The sequence below is a fragment of the Lithobates pipiens genome, unplaced genomic scaffold (assembly GCF_037356315.1).
Source record: "Lithobates pipiens isolate NorthernLeopardFrog02 unplaced genomic scaffold, aLitPip1_a1.2 Scaffold_3, whole genome shotgun sequence".
NCBI lineage: Eukaryota > Metazoa > Chordata > Amphibia > Anura > Ranidae > Lithobates > Lithobates pipiens.
Window position 1 is genome coordinate 3,079,276 of NW_027507790.1, and position 19,520 is coordinate 3,098,795.

At 41.6% G+C, this 19,520-nt stretch overlaps 1 protein-coding gene across 1 annotated transcript in view; it reads right to left on the reverse strand.

Moving 5' to 3' along the window:
- TEP1 (telomerase associated protein 1) overlaps positions 1-19,520 on the reverse strand; it is a 161,551-nt gene that overhangs the window by 89,948 nt on the left and 52,083 nt on the right. The window contains exons 14-20 of the mRNA XM_077461156.1: positions 14,568-14,720; positions 14,387-14,473; positions 12,827-12,954; positions 10,773-10,835; positions 10,556-10,699; positions 3,393-3,569; positions 3,145-3,265 (exon numbers count right to left, since the gene is read on the reverse strand). Coding sequence (XP_077317282.1) covers positions 3,145-3,265; positions 3,393-3,569; positions 10,556-10,699; positions 10,773-10,835; positions 12,827-12,954; positions 14,387-14,473; positions 14,568-14,720 — 873 coding nt within the window. The remainder of the gene's footprint in view (positions 1-3,144; positions 3,266-3,392; positions 3,570-10,555; positions 10,700-10,772; positions 10,836-12,826; positions 12,955-14,386; positions 14,474-14,567; positions 14,721-19,520) is intronic.

Genomic DNA, 19,520 nt, shown 5'->3' on the forward strand with positions numbered 1-19,520 from the left:
CAGACCGAATTTTTATTACTAAGCATAGAATTTTGTCTGAGACATAACTATTTTACTTTCCTCGATCAATTTTATCTCCAGCTCCAAGGCACTGCCATGGGAGCGAGTTTTGCCCCAGTATATGCCAATCTTACCATGGGGTTCTGGGAAAAACAAAACATCTGGACAAACAATCCTTTTGCCGAGTTCATTGTGTTTTATGGTCGATATATAGATGACATTTTGCTCATATGGAGTGGAGGCGTGGACATTTTTGCCTCCTTCGTTAGTTTCTGTAACAACAACCCCATGGGCCTATCTTTCACATCAGTCATTGACCAAAACCAGCTAGTCTTTTTGGATCTGGTCTTATCCCATAATGAGCAAAATGTCATCACCAGCAATCATTCCAAACCCACGTCAGGCAACTCTTATCTACATTACAAGAGTTGTCATCACCCAGTTTGGAAGAAAAATATTCCCAGTGGCCAATTCCAGAGGCTACGGAGAAACTGTACCCTAACTGATGACTACATACAACAAGGCCAGCAGATGGCCAAAAAATTTATAGAAAAAGGCTACCCAGATGACCTAATCACACAGGCCTTTAGGAAACACACAACCAAGCACTCACCCACCAAAAAGCGTCCCAAAGATTCCATAGACAATAGTCCCGCGGTCAGGTTCATTTCCACTTTCAACACACAATATAAACATATTTCAAAAATAATTCTCAAACATTACGATATTCTCAAGCTAGATCCAATCTTGGCACTTTCCCTCCCATCCAGACCACAAATTACCTTTAGACGTTCACGTACAATAAAGAATATTATTGCCCCCAGCAAACTTACAAAATCTGGTAAAAATGGTAATAAATCATTCCCCGACATTAGAATGTATTTCGACAATAGACATGGGATATACAAATGTCGCAAAAGAGGCTGTTTCACCTGCCAATCCATCCCTAATGGCCAATTCACCATCACCACACCTCAAGGTAAAACCTTTAAGATAAAACAATTCATTACATGTTCCACCGAATATGTGATCTACGTCCTACGTTGTCCTTGCGGCCTCCTCTATGTAGGCCGTACGATACGGGCCTTACGCACTAGGGTGGGCGAACACCGCCGCCTAATCAAAGAGGGTTGCATTAAACACAGCATCCCGCGCCATTTTCGCCAGTTCCATGACAAAGATTTCAAAAAAATGGAGGTCCTTGCAATTGAGTCCATCCCAAAAGGTACCCTAACGGATAACGAAAGATTCTCCCTCCTGTGCCGTAGAGAGACTTTTTGGATATATCTCATGGGTACCCTCTCACCACAAGGCCTCAACGAAGATATCGATATCCTTAGCATAACCTCCTAATACACATTTGTTAGACATAAACATAACCTACTGCCTGTTATTTTCAACCCATCACCATTCAAGCGCATGCCCCCCTTTTCCCTTCCCCCCCCCCTCCCTCTCCCCTCCCTTTTTTTTTTTTTTTTTTTTTTTTTTTTCATACCAAAACACATTCCTCTTTTTATTTTATTTTTATTTTTATTTTTATTTTTTTGTTTTTTTTGTTTTTTTTGTATCTTTATTTTTATTTTTATATATTTTTTATATATATATTTAAAAAAAAAAAAAAAAAAAAAAAATTTTTCCAGGTTTTATAGATTTAAAAACTTTCATTTAAACTTGTCGCTACAGTCTATACACATTTTTTATACATTGCCCCTCCCCCCCTCCCCCCCCCCCCTTTTTTTTTTTTTTTTTTTTTTTTTTTTTTTATTCTCACATAACCATCCCGTTTCACCCACTTATTACCTCAATCGAAACTAACTCCATTGCTTTCGGTTTCCGTTAAGTCTACACACCAATAGAGATGATCGCTCCATAGGCTACGAGCTAAACACATTTATTGACACTTAAGGGGTTAACCTATTCCACTCCGATACTCCCCGCCCCTCCACACAACCCGATGCCATATATCCTGACGTGTGCCACACGCCGCCTTAGCTTTGATAAAGCGCATGCGCGCGAAACATGTTAGCAGGCCGGTTGGCATGGTAACCCCCCTCGCTACGGAGCCTCCCACGTGACGAATAGTGACCCGCAAACCGCTCGGGCAAGCGAAGCGGAGCGCTGCGCTCCAAGCCTTCCGGATACACAAGGTGGACGCCACCTTGTGTCCAACTTGGACCAACACCCTCCAGCGCTTATTGCACCTCCGCCCCGGAGCACAGGAAGCACGATTGATCCTTTCTCTTCCACTCCTCCAGCCCAGCATGACGGTGCCCCAGCCTTACAGTCCAACCATTCATAACAGTGAGTGACTTTGGGAACACAGTTCCAATCATTTATTTTCATTTGCATAAGAACTCTACTGGTTCCCCCTGCCTCTGGAAGTTAACCACCCACAGCCCTTTTCACGTGCACAATAGACTACACTGGTAACACAGCCTTGCAGTCACCAACATCTCAAAGTCACAAATAGAAGGTACCAGGGCTAATTTGTCATCAAGCAACTGTTGTTTTATTGCCGTGATTGACTGATGAAAAGGTTTTAAGATCCCAAGAGGATCAAACGTTCTTTATTGAGTCTTTTTTTTTTTTTTTATTTAATAAATTGTTGTTATGCTTTTTACATCAGACTATGAGTCTCTCTGATGCGCTGTCCTTTTGATGGTTCAATTTCTGCTTTCTTCCACCAAGTCCAAAGTGGTCTAGCAGCTGCACATTGAGACTTTTTACAGGTCCTCCTCGAGACAACAATTAACTTAACATTTGGACAAAGCATTCTCTACAAAAGGTTTTATTCATTTGTGCGCCAATAATTTTTGTTTTTAACACATTACATCTTACCCACTGTTTTGTTCTGAAGCAAATTTTCACATATGCTTCCTTCGTTGCACTAAATATTACACTAAAATGGCAATTCTGATTTCACCTGCTGTCAGACACATCACAGACATCATTGACCTGGAGTCGCAACAAATACTGTATTTTGGAATTCATACAATTAACATTATATTTAATCTGAGCCCTTTTTATTAACCAACGTTCTTTAATCTTAAAATGTACTATAGGTGGAACACCTGTTTTTTCATAAACCATATTTTTACAATGCAGAAAAAAATGCGTTTTCATAGATCTAGTATTTGTACTTACCCATTCATACTCAGGAAGGTGAGGCACTGAATATGTTTTTGGAGTATGTCCATATCTCTCTCCTATTATGCCAATAAAGATTTGACTCCGAACAACTTCAGAAAGGCACAGAGACAACTGCCTATATCGATACATTAAAAACAATATTAAAATCAGAGAACTTGATGCTCATTTTACTAGCGTTAACACTTTCCTAAAATGCTGCTATATCTTCTACTGTTTTTGCTTTTATTTTGTAGTGATCTAACCTGTCCTTCTTAGTTTCCTCTTCTGTAATTCCCCAGCGCAAATCAACTTCCTCCAGGGACAGGAAGTGAGAAGCAGCCCGTAGACGCAGCTGCGGCATCACCTGCCCAATCAAAAGGTCTCTTTCTGAGTGCATATCACGAAATGTGGAGGAAATGAAGACCCGAACACTGCGCCACCTGAAATGAACAGGAGGAAGGCAACTTAGGTAATTTAAAAATTTTCAAACACTACAAGCATTCCCTGCTCCCACTGACTCTGTAAAAATACTTTTGATTATATATGTACTGATAGTGTCCTTCAGAGGTCCAGTCCTCTTTCCTCCCAACCAACTGTCCTTCATCTACCTCTCCTTTTCTTTTCTTACCATCTGTACTCCCCTCTAGCCCAAACCCTTCATCCTGTGCAGTTTTTGCATACCTAGTCTCTTCCAAATCAAATACATTTCTATGCTTGTCTCCCTCTTTTTAGACTGTTGTTAAACCCATCCAACTATGCAGAGCCATCTCCTGTAACTCCCCACAATGGGTACCTGTATTATCTTTTACCATATAGTGGGAGATCGGTCTTACATATGCATATGAAGCAGTATAAACCTAAAACCAAAAGTGTAATATATTGCAGCTTATCAATCATATGTGGCGGCTACATTAGCTTTATTTTTGTAGGTTTTTCTCCCTCTGTTTTCACCTGGTAATTCAGCCAATAACACAGCTCCTGTAATAGCATGCCTCCACTCTATTCGAGGCTGGGGTCACATCACATTTGATTCGCACAGGAATCGCACTGCATTCCTGTACAAACCACATGCAATTCTATGTGGTGCGATTTGAGCCCGTCATTTTGTATAGCTCAAATCACACTGCATCCGCACATGGTGCAGGTACCTTTCTCTGCCGCACTGGAATTGGATTAGGTGAGTGATCATACCCATGCGATCTGATTCTGATGCTACATTTTGCGAACTTCTTTTGGGGGTGTCGTTAACTTTTTTTGGACACCTGAAGCAGGTCACCAGCAGTGTGATGCGATGCAGGAAACAGCGATTCCTGTGCTTTTCCCGCATTACATCACTGTGAACCAAGCCTGAAGGTGGAACAGAGTTACCATTGGACAGCAGCGCTTTCACAAGATGAAGCAAAAAATCCAGCTAACACTTTATAAGCAGTTACTATACAGCAAACAGACATACTAGCCAGATCACTTTATAATAATTCCTGACAGATTGTACAGTTGCAAAAAAAAAAAAAGTATGTGAACTGATATGGATTTCTGCACAAATTGGTCATAAAATGTGATCTGATCTTCATCTACGTCACAACAATAGATAATCACAGTCAGCTTAAACTAATAACACACAACTACAGAGCTACTTCTGCAATACTCTGCCAGATTTATCGCTCAGGTATTTTACAGAGAGGTCTCAGGTACCATTGTACTCATGATAATAATTCCAGCTGAATTTACCTGCTCTAGTAGTCTAATGTTGATAACCATAGTGTCTCTGTACATAACTTTAACATTTACGAATGTCAGCAACAGTTAAGATAATATCATGTTATGTCAGGGGGCTGAGTAATCCTGTGAAGAGATTAGCAGTTTTGAGTCATCTTAAGAACATGGGAGCGGGAATTGTATGTTTATAGGAAACTCACTTTGCTCCAGACTTTATGCCCAATCTCAGACCTAGGGTCTATACTACCCAGTTCCACTCTACATATTCCGCATATGCTAGGGGTGTGAGCGTTCTGATTCATCAGGACACCCACTTTACCTGCTCCCAACAGAGTGTTGATCCCGGTGGGAGATATATTTTCTTGCTACGTATGGTAGCTCATATGACATGCATTATAGCCAACATATATATCCCACCTCCTTACTCTGCAGAAGCTCTTAGATGTTTGGCCCGGTTCATGGCAAGGTTCCCTAATGTACCCCTGCTGGCCGTGGGAGATTTTAATTATTATCTGAACCATAATAAAGATAAGGTGCCTATACCTGCTGCCATATCTAATCGCTCTGGGGCAACAACGCTTTTGCGGATTTGCTTGCAGAGCTTGGCCTAACTGATGTTTGGAGAAGTCATCCTCAAGCCAGACAATACTCATGCTGCTCTACAACATATGGGAGTTTGTCTAGGATTAATTTGGGACTGAGAAATGATCTCCTGCTCCCCATGGTTGCAAACTCCAGATACGTGAACAGGCACATATCTAACCATTCCTCCTTTTGGGTGGAGGCCACTCTTCCTGTTAGCAAGAAACCCAAGGGTTGAAAACTTGACCCCTTTTGGCTTTCATTATTCCCCTCACCTGATCCCATAAGAGAGAAACTTAAATTTTCTTTAAAAGATAATCTGGACTCGGCTCCGCTGGGAACTGTCTGGGACACTGCAAAGGCCTTTTTACGAGGCCAGCTTATAATGGCAATTAACAGCATAAAAACAAACACTAAAGCCTGGGAAAGGGAAGTATGTAGGGTACCTAGAGAGTCAGAAGATAACTATATAGATAATCCCACAGAGGAAACAAAAAAAGCCCGGTTGGGGGCGCAAACCATGTCCAATCAGCTTGCACTCCAACTGGCAGAAAATGAGAGATTTTTCCTGCAGCACTTTGAAGAAGGTGAATCCACAGGGCATATGCTGGCACTGCTAGCGCGGGCCCAGGGATCTACAACTATGGTTTCTTTCCTGTGCGACTCCCAGGAAACAACCCATACTGACACCTCTACAATATTACAAATGTTTCACTCATTCTATGCAGACTTATACACATCCAAGGTGCATCCTAGCGAAGATGATATTACAGGCTTCCTCGCACAGTGTGAGCTTCCGCACCTGTCCACCTCAGACGCAGCAATGTTAGACGCCACAATCAAAGCGGACAAATTAGCTCTCGCACTAGAACAGACACATAACAATAAGTCCCCAGGAGCTGATGGGCTTCCATCTGAGGTGTACAAGAGATATGCTGACACATTACTGCCTACTATTTTGAGGGTGTTTAACAAAGCACTAGATGTTGGAACACTACCAGCTTCCATGAATGAAGCCGTTATAATAGTACTGTTGAAACCAGGTAAGGTAGCTACATCTCCCGACTCTTATAGACCCATCTCTTTGCTCACGACCAATGTCAAATTACTGGCCAGAGTCTTAGCAACAAGATTATCCCAAGTAATACAAAAGTTGATTCATAGAGGCCAGTCAGGATTCATACCTACGAGATCCACAGCCCAAAACATCCAACGTCTTTTTCTAAACATTCAAATGCCTGTGGAGAATTCCGGTAATCGAGCCATCCTTTCGTTGGACGCAGCTAAGGCCTTCAACAGTGTTGAATGGCCTTACCTTTGGAAGGTCTTGGAGGGTATGGGATTAGGCAACACTTTTATAAAATGGATTAAACTATTATATGCACAACCATCAGCTAGAATCTGAGCCAAGAGAGAATTATCTGAGCCATTTCAGTTGTTCAGGGGCACCAGACAGGGGTGACCATTGTCAGCCCTGCTGTTTGCCCTAGCATTGGAGCCACTTGCGGCAAGACTAAGAAGGGAGCCGGGGATTGTAGGATTTAGAAGACCCACGGGTACAGATGTGGTGTCATTATATGCTGACAACACCCTATTATACCTAGGTGACACTCAAACATCGCTGACAACAAATATGGACCTAATTCAAATATTTGGCACACTATCTGGCTTCTCGATAAATTGGAACAAATCGGTCCTACTGCCCTTAGATCCACTGACGGCACCACTACCAGACTGCGCTGCCAGGATTCAAATAGTGTCCTCCTTTCGCTATCTGGGTGTACAGGTGTCCCCGGACGTCTCTCAATATATTTCCCTTAACCTCATCCCCCTAATAACCAAATTTAGAGAAAAATGTAAAGCCTGGTGCAGACTACCACTGTCTGTAGTATGAAGGGCTAATCTCATAAAAATGGTATGGGCGCTGCAACTTCTCTACATTTGCCATAATTCCCCAATATGGATTCCCAATGGTTCGATAAAATAGACTCTCAGTTCAGGGGATTAAAAGCTTGACTACCCTGCAATACAAAAAATAAGGAGGATTAGCGGTTCCGCATGCTAGGACATATTTCCTTGCCTCACAGCTACAACAGCTGGGGGGATGGGGAGTAGAAGACCCTCTGGACCCTATACGCAAAATATTGAGTATATCTACAGATAACTCTACTGCATTGGTACAAAAGGTAAACCGCGCTACTCAAACAACAAAAGAAAGCAACCTATAAGCAGCAACCCTAATCGTAATACTCCGATATCAAACTAAATAGGTGAACAAAAATGAGCTGCGCTAAAAACAATAAAACTAGAAAATAATCAAACACCAAAAAAACCTAATCAACCTATACCAATAGACGTAAAAACAATATTAAATTGACAGAAAAATGTGAATTAGTGAATAGTATACATGAATACTAACGTATCGTCATAAAGTGAATAAAGTGTATACTAGACCTAAAATGACATTGATGTGAATATTACAAAGAAAACCCCCACAATAATTAATGTAGATTGACACAAAAAAAGGGTTATAATATGTGCTAGATTTAAACGAATAGTATTAACTAAAATAACATTCAAAAAACCATAAAAAGTTCATATGTGATGAAAAAAATATTTTTTTTTTTTTTTTTTTTTTTTTTTTTTTTTTTTTTATAGTCCCAAGATTAATATTGGTTCTTCAAACTTGACATTAAGGTGCAAAAATATCCACAAATGCGTGTATATAAAAACAAAAAAAATTTTTTCAAAACAATCCTCCACCAGTGAGAAGAGGGGCCGCTTACCAGAGCTTTAGATCCCAGTGTTAGTGAGATCAGTAAGGCAACTGATATTTTTGCACCTTAATGTCAAGTTTGAAGAACCAATATTAATCTTGGGACTATAAAAAAATTTTTTTCATCACATATGAACTTTTTATGGTTTTTTGAATGTTATTTTAGTTAATACTATTCGTTTAAATCTAGCACATATTATAACCCTTTTTTTGTGTCAATCTACATTAATTATTGTGGGGGTTTTCTTTGTAATATTCACATCAATGTCATTTTAGGTCTAGTATACACTTTATTCACTTTATGACGATACGTTAGTATTCATGTATACTATTCACTAATTCACATTTTTCTGTCAATTTAATATTGTTTTTACGTCTATTGGTATAGGTTGATTAAGTTTTTTTGGTGTTTGATTATTTTCTAGTTTTATTGTTTTTAGCGCAGCTCATTTTTGTTCACCAACTCTACTGCATTATCTAACCTGGAGGCAGGATATACACACTTAGACAGGAGTTTCCCGACCATAATCCTACTGAACACACTTTGGTCACATACCAAACCTCTATTAGGAGTGAGAGGTTTTCTTGCTCTTACTCCCACATGGAAAAATGCACACTATAGCGAATTATTTAAGCTCAAGGGGTTCAACACTTGGAAAAGGAAGGGCATTCGATTCCTCTCACAATTGTACAGTGGACAGGTTCTCAAATCCTTGGGTTGCAACACCCATCTTCTGTTAAGCTTTAGCTGGTGGACAGATGGCCTCAAGTTCTCCTGCAAAATCTCTTGATAAACTTGGGAATTCATTTTTCCTTCAATGATAGCAATCCGTCCAGGCCCTGATGCAGCAAAGCAGCCCCAAACCATGATGCCCCCGCCACCATACTTCACAGTTGGGGTGAGGTTTTGATTTTGGTGTGCTGTGCCTCTTTTTCTCCACACATAGTGTTGTGTGTTTCTTCCAAACAACTCAACTTTGGTTTCATCTGTCCACAGAATATTTTTCCAGTACTGCTGTGGAACATCTAAGTGCTCTCGTGCAAACTGTAAACGGGCAGCAATGTTTATTTTGGACAGCAGCGGCTTCCTCTGTGGTGTCCTCCCATGAAATCCATTCTTGTTTAGTGTTTTACATATCGTAGATTCACTAACAGGGATGTTAGCATACGCCAGAGACTTTTGTATGTCTTTAGCTGACACTCTAGGATTCTTCTTCACCTCATTGAGCAGTCTGCGCTGTGCTCTTGCAGTCATCTTTACAGGACGCCCACTCCTAGGGAGAGTAGCAGCAGTGCTGAACCTTCTCCATTTATAGACAATTTGTCTTACCATGAACTGATTAACAGCAAGGCTTTTGGAGAAACTTTTATAACCCTTTCCAGCTTTATGAAAGTCAACAATTCTTAATCGTAGGTCTTCTGATAGCTCTTTTGTGGGAGGCATCATTCACATCAGGCAATGCGTCTTGTGAAAAGCAAACCCAGAACTGGTGTGTGTTCTTTATAGGGCAGGGCAGCTGTAACCAACACCTCCAATCTCATCTCATTGATTGGACTCCAGTTGGCTGACACCTCAATCCAATTAGCTCCTGGAGAACTCATTAGTCTATGGGGTTCACATACTTTTTCCACCTGCACTGTGAATGTTTACATGGTGTGTTCAATAAAAACATGGTAACATTTCATTCTTTGTGTGTTATTAGTTTAAGCAGACTGTGATTGTCTATTGTTGTGACTTAGATGAAGATCAGATCACATTTTATGACCAATTTGTGCAGAAATCCATATCATTCCAAAAGGGTTAACATACTTTTCTTGTATTTTCTTGTGTTCTTGCACCTGTATATCTTCATGTATCTTTGAGTATATTTATGTTTCAGAAAAAAAATTGATATTACCATCCCTCTCCCTCCTATACCCTCCCTTTACCTAGTTCCATCGACTGTAACCTCGTACATCCCTCCCCTTTTTTGTATATTAAACCACTTTAATACTGGGCACTTTCAGCCCCTTTCTGCCCAGGCCAATTTTCAGCTTTCAGCAATACCGCACTTGGAATGACACTTGCGCAGTCATGCAACACACTACCCATATGACATTTTTATAATTGTTTTGAGACAGATAGAGCTTTCTTTTGGTGCTATTTAATCACTACTGAGTTTTTATTTTTTGCTAAACAAATGAAAATAGATTGAAAATGCTGGGGAAAAAAATGTATTTTCTCGTTTGTTATAAAATATATAGCAAGGTTGGGAAGTGGTTAAAGATGTAAGAAGTGATAATATTTAGATATACTGTATATAGTCTCATCGAATTTGGACAGAAGGTCAACAGTGATTGCATAAAGCTTACCTTTGTTTTGGAATTGTTGTGAGCAGACCCTGAGATGATGCTTGACTCTTCTTGACCTTGTCTGGGTCTTCTGGAACCTTGAACCTTTCATTTACCTTCTCAACATGATCCAGCAGTCGGTCAGTACCCCTCTCCGACACATACCTAAAAGAATAAAACTTAATCAATAATAGCTGCATTAGAGATGGCGAAATAACACAAAGACTATACGACTTACTTCAACACCTGTTCAGTGAAGCCACATAGTGTCACGTCTTTGCACTGCTCAATGGAACCCTCACTGTGGGCAAACAAATGAGGATGTTTTGGTGATTAGAATAATGCAATCAGGATGCAAATAATCACATGCATACATCAAATGAGCCTTTAGTGAAGAGTCTGAAAATATGTGCTGAAAATTGAAAAAATTGTTAGCTAATTTGTGCTACAAAAATTGCATCTCTGTTTCTTTGTAGCAGAAAACACAAACCTTTCCATTCTTCCAATTTATCCATTTACAGATATAAGGAACACAAACATTCACCTTATTTAAATATGTTTACATACCATCTCCTCCACCAAAGTACCAGATCATCTTCTTTGGAGAAAGACATTAAAGAGCTCTACACTAAACCTGGCCATACATGAGTCAGTTTTTATATTGAAACGAGTTTGAATGAAAAAAAAAAAACTCACCTCCCGAGTCATGTGATCAAAGACATAAGCCCCGTAACTGCAATTCCGATTGGATATCTGAACACTCCATGATCGTGTGACACACATTCCTCCCCCCTTTCTCCCTCTCTTCCCCCCACCCCTCTCCCACAACCCCCCATACTTGATACATTCCCGCTCTTCTCTTTTCCCATCTGTCCTTCCTGCTTCTTTGCTCCACCCCCCCCCCCCCCCATATATTGGGGGTTGTATCAATGTAGATACTTAGTTAGTTAAAAAGAACCTGGGAGGCGAGCCCGCGAGACGATAATAATTCACAAATTCCACAAGATGGTATTTACTATTATTGATGATAATGTTAGCAGAGACTTGATTTTGTATCACCTGTTTTGCCTTTGGCTGTAGGCCATGTGGAAAGTATGTAACCTGCTGGTCTATGTGGACCCATTTCCTGATATAAATAAACAATAAAAAAATAAAAAAAGACCCAATTTCCCCATCCACACATTACAATGCAGATACAGGAATCCTTCCCACTACGTCATTGAATCCCGAGAGTCGAATATCCTCGTTGTCAGAATACACTGATCAGTGCTGTAGCCGACTGGCTGTAAGCGCCGATCGAATGAAAATTTTCTAGCAGGACCGTTAATGATAATTAAATGATAGATCGACTTCTTATGAGTAGGAATGACCATACATGGATTAAAAGTTGTCCAGTTCCTACTGAACTGGTTAAATTATAACCAGCTTAACAATGGGCAATACACTCATGAAATTGTCCAAAACTGCATAAACTGCATAATAATTAGCACTGTAAAGATAATGTTCTCTACACTATTATATGCACATAGTTTGAGAGAACATTCCCAGCAATCCCAACACCACATTGTATACAGCAGGTTTAAAGAACTCCAGTGTTTTTAATATTACAATTCTAGAACTTCCAATGCGATGGTAGCAGGCAGTTTAAATGAGAACTCCAGTCACATTGCTTTTATCCTAGATTGGTGGTGAGGAGTTACAACCTCTCATGTTTTTATTGCGGTCTTTATGCCTTCTGGAGTGTTCCAACTGCAATTTTTTCCCTGGTGACCATTGTCACAGGTGCAGACATTGATGAAGGAAAATCTAAAATGCTATTGTTGTCCCCAGCACATGAGTAGAAGAATTAAATTACAGTGGAGCCATGTGTTATCAATGAAAACTTTCAAAAGGTGGGACTATCCCTGAAGCAAAAGGAAATCCACCAAACAGCGACACAAGGGAATAAAAAAAAAAAATCTGACAGCTTTTCTAATCATTTCCTGATCTATGCAGAACAAAAAAAAAAAAAACAGGGCTGGCAAAAAACATGGCTGTAGTTCTTGCAATGGCAATATATATATATATATTTATATATATATATATATATATATATATATATATATATATATATATATATATATATATATATATATATATATATATATTATATAGTAACTACAGACTAGAAGCAGGGAAGAAACTCCATGATGTTTGCTAAAATCCTTGCAATTTATATAAACTCGGCTAAAAGAATAGACTAGAAGTGTCATAGAAGAAAAATGAACATGTATAAATGCTTATGTTATGTACCTCTTAAAGCCATGGGGCAGTACTGTCACACAGAGGCATTCCATATTCACAGCCTGCCGGTATTGCTTCAACACGGATTGGAACTCTTCACTGGGTGGACAGTGTGTGAAAACCAGGATAGTATCCACCTGTGTATTGAAATAACACATGTCTCCCAAACTATGTAATGAGTATCATAGATGCTGATTTAGGTCATGGTTTTAAAAGCCATGCCCACTTTAACATTTGGCAAACATTATATGTGCTCCTGTAAAGAATATACTTTAGCCATAACTGACAAACCTTACAAGGGGGGAGCCTGCATTTGCATCTAAACAATGGACTAGAAATGACTACTTTCCCAATGACCAATATTTTAATTTAAGATCCAAACTGGCCCACTGAAAAATATTTCCACTTGTGGACACAAATGGTCTTAAGAGTAGTTACCTATTACATGGACACTTGTTCTTCCTGGCTCTGCCTAAACTTTGCTCACATGCTGCAATGGCTGTAGCATTCACATTCAAAAAATCTAGTGGCATAACAAACAGAAGTTGTCTTTGAAGTGGTAATCTTGATTTGAATGCCTGCCCACAGTTTATCAGGATCTGAATTTGAATTCTGGGAGATGCTATGCTGCATCATGTGACCCAAATTTTAAATAAGAAATGAGATTACTGATCTAATCTGTAAAACATTTATTTCTACAGATATAAATTATATTAATGCCTAACGCTTATAATCTGTGCGTTTTACTGAATCCAGGAGCTCAGATTTATAGATTAAAGCTTGAAAGATATAGCTATAATGCAGGTATGCGAGACTTGTATTTTGCTAAGACAGCCCTCAGACCTGTAGCAAACAGATTTATAAGAAGAAGATCTTGGATAATACAAATTATGTTTCTCTGGTACATACAGTAAGAGAGCAAAGTTTGGCAACACTGGCCTGTGAAATCAATAAAGTGTTCATTATATGTAACATGCCACAAATTAAAAATAGGTGAATGAAATTACCGTAGTTCAAAATACTACAAATGAGAATTTAAAGGATAAGTTTACCTTTGGAAACATGTTACACCCTTTTTTTTAGGGTGGAACATGTGACATGTTTGAACTGTTGCAGAACCTTCCTAATCCACTGCCTGTAGTGACAGTGAGTCGGGAATCATCTCCCCGATCTCACTGTCACAATAAAAAAACAAACAAAAAAACAACAACACATGGCCCACCCAGCCATGTCATTCATTTAGAGAGTTCTGTGAATGGGAAAATTACAAGTACAGACAGCCTTTGCGGCTGTCGGCTTGTAGTTCTCAATGAACTACCAGAGCTTTAATTCACTGATGCTTCCTGTCAATGTTTAACTACCTGCTTGTCTGAGGTACAAGTAGAGAGCTTACACAGACAGTCTGCAGGAGTCCTGCATTGCAGGTTCCTAAAATAAATAAAATGCACGCACTTTTTTTTTAACTGCTTTTTAAAAGGCGAACCTATCCTATAATTTTCTAGGATTTACTTATAGAAGCTTTTGTGATCAGTCACAGGTGCAGCCATTACTTGACTTGCTTCTGCTTACCTTTGTTTGTTTTTTGAGAAGCCCCAACAGGTACTCTGCTTGAGGATCTTTGTCTTCGTAGGGTAGGGTTGTCCAATCTGCCATTTTCTAAAAGAAAATGAAAGAACTCTGTAAAAACCCTCAATGACAGCTTACATGAAACATGTACTGGGAGAAATATAGTAATGCATGTCTTCCTCACTGTTATTTGTTCTTTCATCTCTTCCACACGCTGAAGAAGAGGACTAGTGGAGTGTTCCACCAAAGTATATTCACAATCGCTGCATAAGACAAGTTGAGCGCTTTCTGCCGTTTCTTTCACCATAAGACTCAACAGCAAGCCCACGTCCATAAGCTGCAGAGTAAAAATGATGTGATTAAGGCAAAGCAAATGAAAAAACATAGGATCAATGTGTATGCTTAGGCTATAAGAGCAATGCGAGATGTAGTAAACCCAACGTCCAAGTCCACCTTTTGCAAAAAATAAATAAATGAATACAGTAAATGCACCCATATCAATTAACACAAAAATGAGCATTTATCCAGGGGTGTGTCTGAAAGCAGTGGGCCTCAGTGCAAGACTTTAAGTTGTGCCCCTTGGAGGTGAATGATAAAATCTTACTTACTGCTCACCTCTGGCCTATGCGTCACTTAATGCAGAGTTTGGGGGGTCAAAAATAAGTGATGCAGAGTTCAGAGGTAGGTAGCGACACAAAGTTAAGCAGTAAGTGACACTCTATCTCACAGTATAAACAGCTATCTCCTGCTCTGCTTACCTCTGCTCTCCTTTTCCTTGGACTCTTTATGGAGCTCAGGAGCTCCAGCTCTTTTTCCCCTTCTCCTACTCCCTGGTCCAGTAGGTAGGGCTAAATTAGTCCAGTGAGGATTAGAAAGGTAAACCGATCACCCTTCTATGTATCCACTGCAGCTGCACCCATCAAAGGGAGCTGCAACAGAAACAGTGTTTGTTTATGTCAGGAAGGGGGCGGGTGCTAGAGTTGACATGGGGATTAGGTGGGGAAGGACTATGATTGGCTTACCAATCAAGTAATTTATATATATATATATATATATATAAAAATAAAATGTTTGGGGGTCCTAACACCCTAGAGAATAAAATGGCAGTTGTTGCAATACTTTCTGTCACACCATATTTGCGCAGCAGTCTTACACTCGCACTTTTTTTGGGGAAAAAATACACTTTTTTTAATTAAAAAATAAGACAACAGTAAAGTTAGCCCAATTTTTTTTTATATTGTAAAAGATAATGTTACGTTGAGTAAATTGATACCCAATATGTCACGCTTCAAAATTGCGCCCGCTCGTGGAATGGCAACAAACTTTTACCCTTAAAAATCTCCATAGTCGACATTTAAAAACTTTTACAGGTTGCATATATATATATATATATATATATATATATATATATATATATATATATATATATATATATATATATATATATATATATATATATATATATATATAATGTATTTGCCCTGCAATGGTATGGAGACGGGTGGAGGCCATCTTTCCCCTATTCCACCACCAATAAACATGATCTCTCAGCAAATCCGCCGCAGAGACCAGTTTTATCTGAAAGCGGACCGCCCGTTGAAAACAATACTGGGGTTATGGCTGCTACCTACTGCCATAACAACAATATCCCTCTTTAAAGTACCGACGTATAACGACAGCAGGGGGTCTGTAAGTGGTTAATGTCTAAACTGCTGGCAACAAAAGTGAGTACACCCCTAAGTGAAATGTCCAAATTGGGCCCAAAGTGTCAAAATTTGGTGTGGCCACCGTTATTTCCCAGCACCGCCTTAACTGTCTTGGGCATGGAGTTCACTGGAGCTTCAAAAGGTTGCCACTGGAGTCCTCCACCACTCCTCCATTATGACATCACAGAGCTGGTGGATGTTTAGAGACCTTGCGCTCCTCCACCTTCCCTTGCTCAATAGGGTTTAGGTCTGGAGACATGCTTGGGCAGTCCATCACCTTTACCCTCAGCTTCTTTAGCAAGACAGCAGTCGCCCTGGAGGTCTGTTTGGGGTTGCGATTATGTTGGAATACTGCCCTGCGGCCCAGTCTCCAAAGGGAGGGGATCATGCTCTGCTTCAGTATGTCACAGTACATGTTGGCATTCATGGTTCCCTCAATGAACTGTAGCTCTCCAGTGCTGGCAGCACTCATGCAGCCCCAGACCATGACACTCCCACTACCATGCTTGACTGTAGGCAAGACACATTTGTCTTTGTACTCCTCACCTGATCGTACTCCAAACACACGCTTGACACCATCTGAACCAAATAAGTTTATCTTGGTCTTATCAGACCACAGGACATGGTTCCAGTAATCCATGTCCTTAGTCTGCTTGTCTTCAGCAAACTGTTTGCGGGCTTTCTTGTGCATCATCTTTAGAAGAGGCTTCCTGGCGTGGCTTGGACATGGCGGAGCGAGGAAGCATCTTGCTTGAGCTCCCAACTCCCGACCTATAAAACTTCAGCTGAAGTGACCAATTTTTCTATGGAATTCCATTTTAAATGACATAAAAGAAGGAGTAAGGCAAGAGGTTTATCAAAAGCCAACCCTGAGGCATTGATCGAAGGGATCTTAACCTCCTAGCTCAAACATTAATCTCCCCTACAGTGCCACGAGGGGAAAGTGGGCCGGACAGTCTGCCCTCCACATCTATGGCAGCCTCACAGAGACATACTGCACACTCGCTGGAAGGGCTGCCCTCACTTATAATATCGTCACCCGGCAGTGCAGGCGGCTCGGAGGCTTTGGTGGGGTCCTCGCAGGTGGACTCAGACAGGAGCAGCACCGCCGAGAATTTCTTGAAGTCTGCTCTGAAGTTCACACGCTAGACGAACGAGTCTGAAAAGGGGAGATGGAGGTGAGCGCCTTGGAACTTCAGGTCACCCAATTGGAAAAGAGCCAGGCAGATTTCCAGGATAGACTGGCAGAGATTCAGCTCCAAGCTGAGGACCTGGAGAATAGAAGCCCCGAAACAATCTCCGGATCCGTGGGCAGCCGGAGGCAACGGGACTGGAGAACTTACAGGGCACCATATCTTCCAACGGCTTTTGGGCCCAGACTCACCAGCCTCTATGGAATTTAATAAAGTCCATCGCACTTTGGAGCCAAAGCCGCAACATCCCGACCGCCCTAGAGACGTCATCTGCCGCCTTCATCGGTACACGCAAAAAGAACAAATCCTTAGAGCGAAATTGTCAAACGACCGGATCGATTTAGATGGTGCAGAGCTCACAATCTACCAAGATTTATCCAGAGCAAAGCTACAGAGAAGGACAATGCTAAAGCCTCTTCTAAAAAGGCTCTGGCGAGCGGCGCTGCCATACAGATGGGGCTTTCAGCTCCAGCTGACGGTTTCACAGAGGGAGAGCCTCATTCACTCTGCGATGCCATGCTGATCTCCCTGACATGTTCCAGTTCTTCGGCATGGAACCCATCAATTTACCTGACTGGTTGAAGCCCCTGTCTATCACAGACTCCCGCCAGGCTCCGCGGGTGCCAGGACCGGGTCCACCACGTCGATCCGCCAGACTCAGGAGAGGTGACCAGCCGCCGGCTAACGCCCAAGACCACAAGGCCTAAGATTGGGGCTGGGTTGCCCGTAAGTGAAGCATTTTTTTTTTCCCTTCTACCCTATGCTCCTTTCACGGACTGTGCATAACTCCTACAGGGTACCTGTCCAAAATATTGTTTAACTGTCAGCCCCCAGACTGCTTGACACTCTCTGGGGAGTGAAGCCCGCGCATCACATACAAAGAGGTTGGGGGGACTCGCTCCTACTATATAAGGAAGTGATCCTTATTCAGCCCGTACTAAGACTGCACATGGTCATCCCCTCCCGGCCCCAGGACCTTTGGAAGTAATCCAATCCCACAGACTCTGCAGAACTGTCGGCCCTACCTAAGAGTATGCGGGACTAGGATATTCAAATCAGCTGCGGACCTTCAGGGCTCTGGACTTTTTGCTTTGGGGGGGCTCAATTGGACTTGTGCTGTTTTTGCCGAGAGCGGGTACCGCTGAAGGATAACAATGATACAGCAGAAGGGTCCCGCCCCTGGCAGTAATTTGGGATGTTAACTGTAAACATGTTTCCGTATTCAAGGGTAAGATAGTAATCCCAAGAGGTCTGTTCATAACAGTCATCGCTTTGTCCCCTTCCCCACCCTATTCCGCCCCGACTTTCTCCCCTCCTCATTCCTGGGCCTTCTTCTCCCCCCCCTCCCTCCCAGGGGGAAGCCTCACACACATCATGCTGTTCTTGTCCCTGGCTCTCCGAGGCTCCCCTCACCCATTAAAAGGGGGGTCCTGGGTGTTGTGGGGGACGGTCTGGGCACACCATACGGTCTATGGTCCCCCTAATTGGTGGAGACTTCATGGGGGTGTAGGGGCTTGGATCCCCTTTCCCACAACCATCGGGTGGGAGGAAGCAAGTTTGTGAAACATGCTGGAAGAGACAGATGTGTGGGCTGATGGGTCCTTATACAGTGGATCTGGTGTAAAACATCAGCGGGTCCCCCACCACACTGCAGTTACCTGACACCACTCTCCCCCTCAGTTAGAGGTCCAGGGGCAATATGAACTGGGCTATGGATAAGTTCTATCCACTATATTATCATTGGATCACCCTTATTGGGGGTTTTTGTTTATGGGGTTTTCTTCTTTATGGGTTTTTTTTTCCTTGGTTATTGGTGGTTCGTGATCTGCTATGTTACAGTTTCTTATTAAGTAGGTTAAATAGTAAAATGTATTGATTTGAAACCAAACGCAGTATACATTGCATACTAAGGCTCACCCTTAGGGTCACCCTTAGGGTCCAGACTTGTTGGGATGCGTCACGCCTGGCTCCGGGTTACCATCTGGGTGACACCATGGCCAGTGTCACCCTGCCAATATGCCAAAATGGCAGAACCCTGAATACGCTGACGCGTTTGGTTCTATGCATCTTAAAATGTGGGTCGGGAGGGGGAGCCTCCAACCCTTGTTGTGTCCAACCTCCTTCCCCACATACGATTGCGCCTGAAGGTGCCCTCTTATCTCAGAGGGGTAGCCGGGGCGCACTGATACTAGGCCTCACCTACGCCGTTGGCGTATTGGCTTTCCTGCTAACCCAATC